Source organism: Haematobia irritans, chromosome 3 (genome assembly GCF_050003625.1).
Source record: "Haematobia irritans isolate KBUSLIRL chromosome 3, ASM5000362v1, whole genome shotgun sequence".
Classification (NCBI taxonomy): domain Eukaryota; kingdom Metazoa; phylum Arthropoda; class Insecta; order Diptera; family Muscidae; genus Haematobia; species Haematobia irritans.
Window position 1 is genome coordinate 17,061,896 of NC_134399.1, and position 12,757 is coordinate 17,074,652.

The window sequence follows — 12,757 nt, forward strand, 5'->3', positions numbered from 1 at the left end:
TTTTTACAAAGAATTTTCGAACAAACCTTTTCTCTACAGCTGCTATGAAATCATTGAAAGATGGAAAAGCTGTACCCTGGCCCCATAAACCTAAACGCACCATATAGGCCATATTTTTGGGTTCGGAAGCACCTGTGGCAGAGGCATAAACTACACGGGCCCTTGGTAATTTATTTTGTAATTCTAATACAGTTTGGCCTGTTTTAGTAGGTTTTCCAGAACCAACAGGACATAAGTTTTTGGCCTTGTGACACTCATCGAATATGATTAGACCATCAAAATCTTCACCACACCATTGCAGCAATTGTTTAAGTCTTGATTTATATTTACCAGTCTTATTATTCGATTCACCGATTAATGCGGAATATGTGCTAAATATGACACCCTTTTTAACATTGTTATTTACTTCGGAATTGATTTTAGCATATTTAAACTGAAAAATTCAGCAAAAAAATAAAAACAACGATAATTTTCTATTCCGATTCCATGAAGAGTTCTCCCAAAAACCCACCTTATTCAAGGCATAGACCTCGATTTTACCAGCTCCAATATCCCCCAAATCTCTTTCAGCGTCATATTTCAAATCATTGGATACTGAAATCCACAATGCCTTCTTACGCCCCTTCATATAATTTTCATAGATAATACCAGCTATGGTACGACCTTTACCCACACCAGCACCATCACCAATAAGGAAACCTGCTCGACTGCCATCGGGCAGTAGATGATCATGGGCCTGTGAGGCATATGTTATGGACTCCAATTGTAAAGCACTTAATTGGCCACTTTGTATGGTATCCAAGGGTATGGAAAGTTTATAGTAAACATCACAGGGTTCCACAGAAGATAAAGATGCAGTCTCTACTACCGGATCGGGATGTTTTTTGCCAAGTTTTACTGGTGAAGAGGAAAATTCAAAATCAATACGTGAGCTATACAAATACAAATCCAAAAAATCCTACATTTTGCTGGCCAATATTCGGCATAAGTTTCGGCAACACCCATTTCTTCGTAATCCGCTTCATCTTCTTCATGTTGAACCACTGTAGCTGTGGGGGCAACCTGTTTTTGAACAGCCTGCAAAGACATATGAGGAGATTTTTCAATTCAATTCTTTTATAACAAAATCCATGTTTAGATGATATCTTACCTTCATGGGTTGCATTAGCAATTGTTGCAATAACTGATTCGGTATACCGCTGGTAAGGAATTGTGGATTTGCTGCTACTAGGGCTTGGATTTTTTGCAATACAATGGCATTCATTTTGGACTGAGAGGATAGGCCTGTGTTGTTTGCAGTTGAAGCGACAGGAGTTGGCGCTGGTTCAAAATTTCCCAAACCCATGGTCACTTAGGAAATTAAAAAAAAAGAAAAATATTGTTAATGCTGAATAAATAAAAGTTAAAAAAAAAAATAATAATAATAAAAATAAATATATAAAACATCAAGAATGGAAGAAAATGTTCATCATCCTACACAAAAAAATATTTAATAAAAAACGTGTAGTGTATATATATATATTTTTTTTAAATTTAATTAAGAAGTCATGTCTTTGTTGGCAGTAATACATTTATTGACTTGGTTTCCATAGTCATATTTCACATTTTCTACATTACATGTAAGTGCCTGAAAGTATGTCACAATTTTTTGTTATAAAAAAATGCAAACAGGATTACTTTCTAGATTGGTGCATTACAAAGAAATTTGTCAAATTTTATTTCTATAGAAAATTTTTTCAAAATTTTATTTCTATAGAACATTTTTTCAAAATTTTATTTCTATAGAAAATTTTGTCCAAATTTTATTTCTATAGAAAATTTTGTCCAAATTTTATTTCTATAGAAAATTTCATCGTCAATTTGAATTTCATATCATAAACCTTTTTTCGGAAAGTTCGAGTGCGGTTCACTTTGGGTTTAATGAACTACCCGAATTTATTCTGATAATTGGTTGATAGTTTTGCTGCAAGTAGAGGATGATGATGAGGAATGTGGTAATTTGAAACGTGCGTCCATCGAACCATCTTGCAGTCTATAGGGCTTTGCCCAAATAAATTTGACAAACATTCTTTTCCTCTGTTGGTTAGGTTAGGTATAGTGGCAGCCCGATGTATCAAGCTCACTTAGACTATTCAGTCCATTGTGGTACAACATTGGTGAACTTCTCTCTTATCACTGAGTGCTGCCATGTTAAGCTCAATGACAAGGGACCTCCTTTTTATAGCCGAGTCCGAACGGCGTTCCACATTGCAGTTAAATTACTTAGAGAAGCTTTGAAACCCTCAGAAATGTCACCAGCATTCTGAGGTGGGATAATCCACCGCTGAAAACCTTTTTGGTGTTCGGTTGAAGCAGGAATCGAACCCACGACCTTGTGTATGCAAGGCGGGCATGCTAACCATTGCACCACGGTGGCTCCCTCCTCTGTTGGTTAAGCTACTCTTGTAGTTTAGTCAAAGCAATGGTTTCAAAGCTGAGATCAAAACAACAAATATGATTGAAGTACAAACCAACAATAATAAACAAAAACGAACATTTATTTCTATAGAAAATTTTGTCAAAATTTTATTTCTATAGAAAATTTAATTTTGTCAAAATTTTATTTCTATAAAAAATGTTGTCTTAATTTTATTTTATAGAATATTTTTGTCAAAATTTTATTTCTATAGAAAATTTTCGCAAAATTTTATTTCTATAGAAAATATTGTCAAAAATTTTTTATTTCTATAGAAAATTTTTTATTTCTATAGAAAGTTTTGTTAAAATTTTATTTCTGTAGAAAACTTTGTCAAAATTTTATTTCTATAGAAAATTTTGTCAACATTTTGTTTCTATAGAAAATTTTGTCAAAATTTTATTTCTAAAGAAGTTATTGTTAAAAATGTTTTTTCTATAGAAATTATTGTCAAAAATTTTATTTCTATAGAAATTTTGTCAAAATTTTATTTCTATAGAAAATTTAGTCAAAATTTTATTTCTACAGAAAATTTTGTCAAAATTTTATTTCTATAGAAAATTTTGTCAAAATTTTATTTCTAAAGAAAATTTTTGCAAAATTTTATTTCAATAGAAAATTTTGTCAAAATTTTTTTGTATAGATTTATTTAGGCAGAGGTCAACTATCATAAACCATTTTTCAGAAGGTTCGAGTGCGGTTCACTTTGGGTTTATTGAACTACCCGAATTTATTCTGATAATTGGTTGATAGTTTTGCCGCAAGTAGAGGATGCTGATGAGGAATGTGGTAATTCCGTCCATCCAACCATCTTGCAATCTATAGGGCTTTGCCCAAATAAATTTGACAAACATTATTTTCCTCTGTTGGTTAAGATACTCTTGTAGTTTAGACAACGCAATGGGTTTAAAGCTGATATCAAAACAACAAATAAAATTTTATTTCTATAGAAAATTTTTTTCAAAATTTTATTTCTATAGAAAATTTTGTCAAAATTTTATTTCTATAGAAAATTTTGTCAAAATGTTATTTCTATAGAAAATTTTGTCAAAATTTTATTTCTATAGAAAATTTTGTCAACATTTTATTTCTATAGAAATTTTGTCAAAATTTTATTTCTAAAGAAAATTTTTGCAAAATTTTATTTCTATAGAAAATTTTGTCAAAATTTTATTTCTAAAGAAAATTTTTGCAAAATTTTATTCTTGCATCTTGCAATCTATAGGGCTTTGCCCAAATAAATTTGACAAACATTATTGGTTAAGCTACTCTTGTAGTTTAGTCAAAGCAATGGTTTTAAAGCTGATATCAAAACAACAAATATGATTGAAGTACAAACCAACAATAATAAACAAAAACGAACATTTATTTCTATAGAAAATTTTGTCAAAATTTTATTTCTATAGAAAATTTATTTTTGTCAAAATTTTATTTCTATAAAAAATGTTGTCTTAATTTTATTTTATAGAATATTTTTGTCAAAATTTTATTTCTATAGAAAATTTTCGCAAAATTTTATTTCTATAGAAAATATTGTCAAAAATTTTTTATTTCTATAGAAAATTTTTTATTTCTATACAAAGTTTTGTTAAAATTTTATTTCTGTAGAAAACTTTGTCAAAATTTTATTTCTATAGAAAATTTTGTCAAAATTTTATTTCTATAAAAAATTTAGTCAAAATTTTATTTCTATAGAAAATTTTCTAAATTTTTTTCTAAAGAATATTTTCTCAGTATTTTATTTCTATAGCAAATTTTGTCAAAATTTTATTTCTATGGAAAATTTTGTCAAAATTTTATTTCTATAGAATATTTTTGTCAAAATTTTATTTCTATAGAAAGTTTTGTCAAAATTGTATTTCTATAGAAAATTTTTGCAAAATTTTATTTCTATAGAAAATTTTTGCAAAATTTTATTTCTATAGAAAATTTTTGCAAAATTTTATTTCTATAGAAAATTTTATTTCTATAGAAAATTTTATTAAAATTTTATTTCTATAGAAAGTTTTGTTAAAATTTTATTTCTGTAGAAAATTTTGTCTAAATTTTATTTTATAGAATATTTTTGCAAAATTTTATTTCTATAGAAAATTTTGCAAAATTTTATTTCTATAAAAAATTTTTGCAAAATTTTATTTCTATAAAAAATGTTTGCTAAATTTTATTTCTATAAAATTTTTTTGCAAAATTGTATTTCTCTAGAAAATGTTGTCAAAAATTTTATAGCTATAGAAAATTTTGTTAAAATTTTTTTTCTATAGAAAATTTTGTCCACATTTTATTTTTATAGAAAATTTTGTCCAAATTTTATTTCTCTAGAAAATGTTGTCCATATTTTTATTTCTATGGAAAATTATGTCAAAATTTTAATTCTATAGAAAATTTTGTGATATTTATTCAAAATTTGCCTATAAGTTCTTCTTAATGAGAATTAAAAACCGATTGAAGTCGGTGAGTATTTAAAGTTTTTCGTTATAAGAAAAATAAATTCTTTCGTTTTGAAATTTCGTCTAATTCGACTAAAATTTCGTTTATGACCCTATCTCTTCTGCGGCGAATTATTATTTAATACATAAATATGGAAGATGTATTATCTATGTTGATATTTATGGTTTATGCAACTACTTTCGTCTTCATTGTTTGCTCTCGCTTTGCTTATTTAAAAACAAAAAAAAAAAAAGATAAAACAACGCATAAATATTTTAAAATTGACAAATACATTTGTGGATATTTTAAAACTAAAAAAATTTCGCAAATAGCTTCAAAATGAAACACTAACAACAAAAACTAAAAATATGAACAAATGCCAAAAATTATATCACAATTGTGACAATCTTATCTATTAACAAAAGGAAGAGAAAATTAAAAACAAATTGCAATTTTTTTTTTTTGTTTAGAAACTTTAATATTTTTAGATATTGTTTCCAAGGGGGATTTAAGAAAAAACTATTTTCTTTTCAAATCAAAATGAGTAAATAAATAAAAAGGAGAATAATTTAAAATCTCTTTGTTACCAACATTACTCCACTTACTCTGCGCCAATAATGAGGCGGCTTTATTAAGACCAGAATTTGCTTGATAACTTAATGTGGAAGCGGCTGTGGCAGATGTTGAAGCCTGGAGGCCACCACCTGCGATGCCAGTAAATCCTATATTTCCAGTATTTGTTGAGGGTTTCGTTTCACTTGTGGCATTAAACATGGCTGCTGCCAAAGCGGCCATACCCATTAATTGGGAGGTATTAAATGATGGCATACCACCTGTAGATGATGATTCGGAGTTTGTCCCAGAACTTGTTAAACCACTTGCCGCCGGCATTCCGACTTTTTTAATTTATTTTTATATTTTATATATTTTTTATATTTTTATTGTTTTTTTTTTTTTTAATTTTCCCCGAAAGCATTAAAGAAATTTATATATTTGTATAAGAATTAGTTTTCTTAGATTATTGTATATACGCATATTTTTTTACAAATAATAAATAATAATAATTAATTTTTGTCGCTAAAGTATAAGGTATAAAAGTCCACGATTTTGTAGTGGCAGAATAGGGATTGTCATCAGAATCAAAAAAACAGAATTTTGAGTTTATAGTCTTTTGACTTTTTCAATATTTGGAAAAGTGCAGTTTTCCACTTTTTAAAATTCGGAAAAGTCGACTTTTCGAGTTTTTCAAAAAATTGGATTTTTTTAATTGGATTACAAAAAATCGAATTCGACATTTCAGGAGTTTTTTTAGTATAGCCACATTTACTATTTAATTATCCCTCAATGAAAATACTAAACGACAAAATTGTGTCTTTGTTTAAAAATGTCCTTTTGGTTTAAAATATATTTTTTTTATGTTAATAATATTTGATTTTATTATTTTCTACAATATTAAAATCTATCAAAATATTTTTAGATTCTTACCTGATGGTGTATTTTGTATTTTTTTCGGCATTACGTTGTTCCTATTAAAACCAGATGCGCCACCGGTTTGATTTGAGATAAGCAAAGAATTATTATTAAGGTGTCCTTGTTTTTTAATTGTGCTGTTTTTGGCGTATGTAACAGCAGTTTGTAAGTCTCGACCACCACCTAAAATAGAAAAAAATGTCAATTAATATCTTAATTAATAGATTTTATTTTATTTATTAAATATAATAAATTAAGATCTAGGAAATTTAATCTATTTAATTTAATCCATATTTTCTTGTTATAACTTGACTTTAATGCATTGTGTCGTATACGTAATGGTAGAATGTAATTCATCACATGACTCATACGCAATATGGTACCTATGACTTTTGCAAAGCAGGGATGAGCGGCGGTGCCAACCACGGGAGCCACAATTGGTAGAGTGCTATCAAATATGGTAGATTTTTTTACTGTTTGGTGGATTAGTAGAATTCTTGATGTTTTGGTAGATTTTAGAAAATATTCTCCAACTAAGAGGTAGTTCAATTTTTTAAAGAAATACAATTTTGACAAAATTTTGTATGGACAAAATTTTCTATAGAAATAAAATTTTGACCAAATTTTCTCTAAACAAAAATGTTTGCGAAAATTTTCTATAGAAATAAATTTTGCGAAATAGCAATAAAATTTTGACAAAATTTTCTATAGAAATAAAATATTGAAAAAATTTTCTATATAAATAAAATTTTGACAAAATTTTGTTAGAAATAACATTTTGACAAAATTTTCTATAATATTTTGAAAAAATTTTCTATAGAAATGAATCTATAGAAAATTTTCTAAAGAAATAAAATTTTGACAAAATTTTCTTTAGAAATAAAATTTTAACAAAATGTTCTTTAGATATAAAATTTTAACAAAATTTTTAATACAAATAAAATTTTGACAAAATTTTCTATATAAATAAAGTTTTGGAAAAATTTTCTATAGAAATAGAATTTTGACAAAATTTTCTATAGAAATAAAATTTTTGCAAAAATTTTCTTTAGAAATAAAATTTTGCAAAAATGTTTCTATGGAAATAAAATTTTGCAAAAATTTTGTATAGAAATAAAATTTTGACAAAATTTTCTATAGAAATAAAATTTTGACAAAATTTTCTATAAAAATAAAATTTTGACAAAATTTTCTATAGAAATAAAATTTTGACAAAATTTTGTTAGAGATAACATTTTGACAAAATTTTCTATAATATTTTGAAAAAAATTTCTATAGAAATGAATGTATAGAAAATTTTATATAGAAATAAAATTTTTACAAAATTTTCTATAGAAATAAAATTTTGACAAAATTTTGTATAGAAATAAAATTTTGACAAAATTTTGTATAGAAATAAAATTTTGACAAAATTTTCTATATTTAACAAACTTTTCTATAGTAATACAATTTTGGTAAAATTTTCTATAGAAATAAAATATTGAAAAATTTTTCTATAGAAATAAAATTTTGACAAAATTTTGTTAGAAATAACATTTTGACAACATTTTCTATAATATTTTGAAAAAAATTTCTATTGAAATGAATCTATAGAAAATTTTCTAAAGAAATAAAATTTTAACAAAATTTTCTATAGAAATAAAATTTTTGTTTTTTGTTGATATTGTTGACCTTTTATTTTAATTTTTATGATTTTTATCTCATAATCTCGGCTGTAGGTCTATAAATTAAACTCGAAATTGTTGGTTTATAGTTTTTTTATTTTCCGATATTTCGGTTGACTTCGTCAGACCGTTTTCAAGGCTACAATTTACAAAATTAAACAAAAGTTAATTACAAAATTCACAAATTAAAGTTAAACTATTGTCATTTACATTTTATCCGATGTCTTGTTACTTCGCTGTCTGGTTTTCTACTGGTGATCACTTTCTCCTGTGTTTTTGTATCGTATGTCGATATATTCTCGCGCAGTTCAAAAAGATATTGAGAACTGCGCGAGAATATATCGACATACGATACAAAAACACAGGAGAAAGTGATCACCAGTAGAAAACCAGACAGCGAAGTAACAAGACATCGGATAAAATGTAAATGACAATAGTTTAACTTTAATTTGTGAATTTTGTAATTAACTTTTGTTTAATTTTGTAAATTGTAGCCTTGAAAACGGTCTGACGAAGTCAACCGAAATATCGGAAAATAAAAAAACTATAAACCAACAATTTCGAGTTTAATTTATAGACCTACAGCCGAGATTATGAGATAAAAATCATAAAAAATAAAATTTTGACAAAATTTTCTATAGAAATAAAATTTTAACAAAATTTTCTATAGAAATAAAATTTTAACAAAATTTTCTATAGAAATAAAATTTTAACAACATTTTCTATAGAAATAAAATTTTGACAAAATTTTCTATAATATTGTGAAAATAAAATTCTATTGAAATGAATCTATAGAAAATTTTCTAAAGAAATAAAATTTTGACAAAATTTTCTATAGAAATAAAATTTTGACAAAATTTTCTATAGAAATAAAATTTTGACAAAATTTTCTATAGAAATAAAATTTTAACAAAATTTTCTATAGAAATAAAATTTTAACAAAATTTTCTATAGAAATAAAATTTTAACAAAATTGTCTATAGAAATAAAATATTGACAAAATTTTCTATAGAAATAAAATTTCAACAAAATTTTCTACAGAAATAAAATTTTGACAAAATTTTCTATAGAATTAAAATTTTGACAAAATTTTGTTAAAAATAACATTTTGACAAAATTTTCTATAATATTGTGAAAAAAAATCTATTGAAATGAATCTATAGAAAATTTTCTAAAAAAAATAAAATTTTGACAAAATTTTCTATAGAAATAAAATTTTGACAAAATTTTCTATAGAAATAAAATTTTGACAAAATTTTGACAAAATTTTCTATAGAATTAAAATTTTGACAAAATTTTGTTAGAAATAACATTTTGACAAAATTTTCTATAATATTTTGAAAAAAAATTCTATTGAAATGAATCTATAGAAAATTTTCTAAAGAAATAAAATTTTGACAAAATTATCTATAGAAATAAAATGTTGACAAAATTTTCTATAGAAATAAAATTTTAACAAAATTTTCTATAGAAATAAAATTTTAACAAAATTTTCTATAGAAATAAAATTTTGACAAAATTTTCTATAGAAATAAAATTTTGACAAAATTTTCTATGGAAATAAAATAAGACTACTAACACAACGAAGAGGTAATTCATAAATAGATATAAAATTTTGACAAAATTTTCTATGGAAATATAATTTTGACAAAATGGAAATAAAATTCTGCAAAATATGATTTTTTTGGTAGTTTTTTGGTAAAATTTTCAAAAAATTTTGGTAGATTAATATTGGCTCGAGTGGCAACCGTGATAACAACGCATTTTATGTGTACGGATTTCTTACTCGTATAAACAAAAAATAATTAAGGGTATCCGATAATCGTCCTATTTTATAACGTTGCTTTCACTATGTTCTATTCGCTGGAAACTCGTTTAATTCCTGCATTTGCCCAAGGCAAAATAAGAATACATGTTCAGCTGATAGATAAAATCTATCTATCTGATAGATAAAACGAAAGGATTATTGCCTGCACGCAGAGAAGGAATATGATTGTCCGATCATATTTGAAGAGCAATATCCAAGTCAGTATTGAAGTGTCATTTTAATTCAATCCATTGCTCAAGAACTCTGCTCACGGACAATGGTTTCAGCAATAAATAAACAAAGGGCTGACTCTTGCTCGGCTGATTTACTTAAGGTTGCTACAAAATTTTGCTTAATTTCACACAAAAAAATATTTTTTGTCTTCAATCACGAAATTACTTGATCCAATTATTTTTAATTGAAATGTCTTCAACCACAGAAAAGACTAAAAAATTATTTGAAAGTCAATTAAAAAATTAATTGATTCAATTAAAAAATTAATTGATTCAATTAAAAAATTAATTGATTCAATTAAAAGATTAATTGATTTAATTAAAAAATGAATTGATACTATTAATTTTTGTGATTGAATTTTGATTCAATTAAAAAATTTGTTAAATTTATTAAAAATTCAATTGAATATTTTTTAAAACTTTATTAAGGCTTTAATTGGAAAAATGTTCGTGAAATTTTTTTCTGTGTATGTACAAAATGCCTTTGTTTTGTTCGAGGCATCCTTTGCTACCCAATCTTTAAATACTTCCTGGTGATCTAAGAATCTCATTTTGTTTTTGTTTCTTAACAATTTCGGAGACATTTTTCACTGACTACACGTTCGTTGTTACTTTTTTATTGATAAAAGAAAAAAGTGAATATTAATGGTAATTCACATGTGGTGATTACAATGGATATATCGAAATCCTTTATCCTTAAGCCATATTAAAAAAAAAGCAAAAGTAGCAACATTGAGATCAAAAATAGCTAGTGTTCTAGCTAATAGCAATTATACACGTTTTCTAGCAATTCAACATAAATAATAGCTAAATCTATCTATAAAATAGCTAAATTCACAGAAAAAAATCACGAAAATTATTCCAATTAACACTTTAATTGAGTTTTAAAAAATATTCAATTAAAAATTGAATTGATTGAACAAATTTTTTATTTGAAACAAAAATCAATCACAAAATTTAATAGTATCAATTAACTTTTTAATTGGATCAATTAATTTCGGGATTGAAACAGAATTTTTTTTGTGTGTTGGCATCACTGTTAGTCACTGTACATTGCAGAGTATACGTAATGTCTCTAACCATATAAATCATACGTGACATGGTAATTCTAAATTAAAACAAATATGTCGTATATATAACATAATTATAGATTATTTGAAAAGAACAACATGTGACAAGACACAAGTATGCATATGTATAATATTTAAATTATGTTAATTTGTAGAAATTAAAGAATTTTCCATGTAACTTTCTATAAATAAAATTTGCAACAATTGTATTTTGTTTTCCTAATATATTCCCTGCCTTACTTCATAATCTCGTTTTGATTATGGCTATAATAACATAAATAGTTAATTATATACGGCAAATGTAAACACACGTATTATGAAAATTGAAAACATATGAAAAATAAAAATGAAATTACCGCACAGCAAAACCAAACGAACAAGTCATTAACCCAAAAGCCACCTTGACATTGTAAAATGAAAAAAAAAAACACACGCACACAAACAAAAGCAAATGCAAAATCAACGTCACTATGAGAGAGAAAATTATTCGAGAGAAAAAAAATACAGCTATCGTCATAATACAATATATCTTCACAAGAAGATATGTAATTGAATCTACCGCAAGGTGGAGAAGGTGAAATGAAAAAAGAAAGAAACAACAAAAACAAAAAAGAAGAAAACAACAAACATTATTTTCTTATTGCTGTCTGTCTGTCAGCCTGTCTCGCTAAGAAATCACAATTTCATGGTTTGGAAAAAAAAACAAACACAAACTCGCAGACACAAAAAAATACTCTCACAGAGTCACGAAAAAAAATAACATCGAATATTTCTCCCTTAATGAGGAGTGATTTTTTTCTGCACAGAAATAGAGTTTTTTTCTCGCCTGGTGTTAGTGGTTTGTTTATGCAAGAGAGAGTAAACGAAAAAAAAAATATAAGAAATTTATTGAGAAGAGGCAAAATGTGAGAGATTGATGGTATTTCCCTTTTCGTAGCACGTGTTTATGCATAGCATTTTAGTCGGCTTTTGTGTTTTTTCGTTTTTTTTTTTTGATACAAACCCAAACAAAAATAAATACGAAAGAAATACAAACACGTGGTTGGGCCATCCAACAAATTTGTTGTGGTGTGGTGTATAAATATGTAAAGTTTTTTTTTCATAAAATTGTGTATTGTGAAGACTTTGTTATTATTGATGACGGCGAGATTTTCTATCATTTTTTTCATAGTGATGTATTGGTTAGTTGCTGGGGGGGTTCTATTTTATGTATTATTGTTGCGGTAGTTAATGGTTTTTTATTTTGTTTAATACAATCCGCATATATAAAAAAAAAGATATTTTAGACAAATCATTATGAAGTTTTGGATGAAAGTAGCGATGGGCCCAACCATATAAAAAATTTTTAAATACATACTTTTTTCATCAAGATGACAATGGAATAGAAATTTATTCAATATTTACAATTAAAACAAGCATGACAATTCGCATTATCTTTTATTTCAACTGAAATAGATATTTATCTTCCAAATTTATTTTAACAGTAAGACAGGCACACATTCCCTTAATGCCATATTGCATCTTTAGATATAATGGCCAAACAGTCAATCTGTTACAAAGGTAGTAAGGATCACAGTGGTCGAAAAAATTTTACATAAATATTGAGTCGATAAAGTCTCTTCGCATTTTAT

At 25.6% G+C, this 12,757-nt stretch overlaps 1 protein-coding gene across 2 annotated transcripts in view; it reads right to left on the bottom strand.

Moving 5' to 3' along the window:
• sno (Protein strawberry notch) overlaps positions 1-12,757 on the bottom strand; it is a 60,450-nt gene that overhangs the window by 10,375 nt on the left and 37,318 nt on the right. Inside the window, exons 3-8 of one of the 2 annotated variants that reach the window (XM_075298761.1) lie at positions 6,368-6,535; positions 5,488-5,778; positions 1,151-1,350; positions 963-1,077; positions 512-897; positions 27-433 (exon numbers count right to left, since the gene is read on the bottom strand). In XM_075298761.1, coding sequence (XP_075154876.1) covers positions 27-433; positions 512-897; positions 963-1,077; positions 1,151-1,350; positions 5,488-5,778; positions 6,368-6,535 — 1,567 coding nt within the window. The remainder of the gene's footprint in view (positions 1-26; positions 434-511; positions 898-962; positions 1,078-1,150; positions 1,351-5,487; positions 5,779-6,367; positions 6,536-12,757) is intronic. The other variant, XM_075298763.1, reaches the window with a different exon arrangement.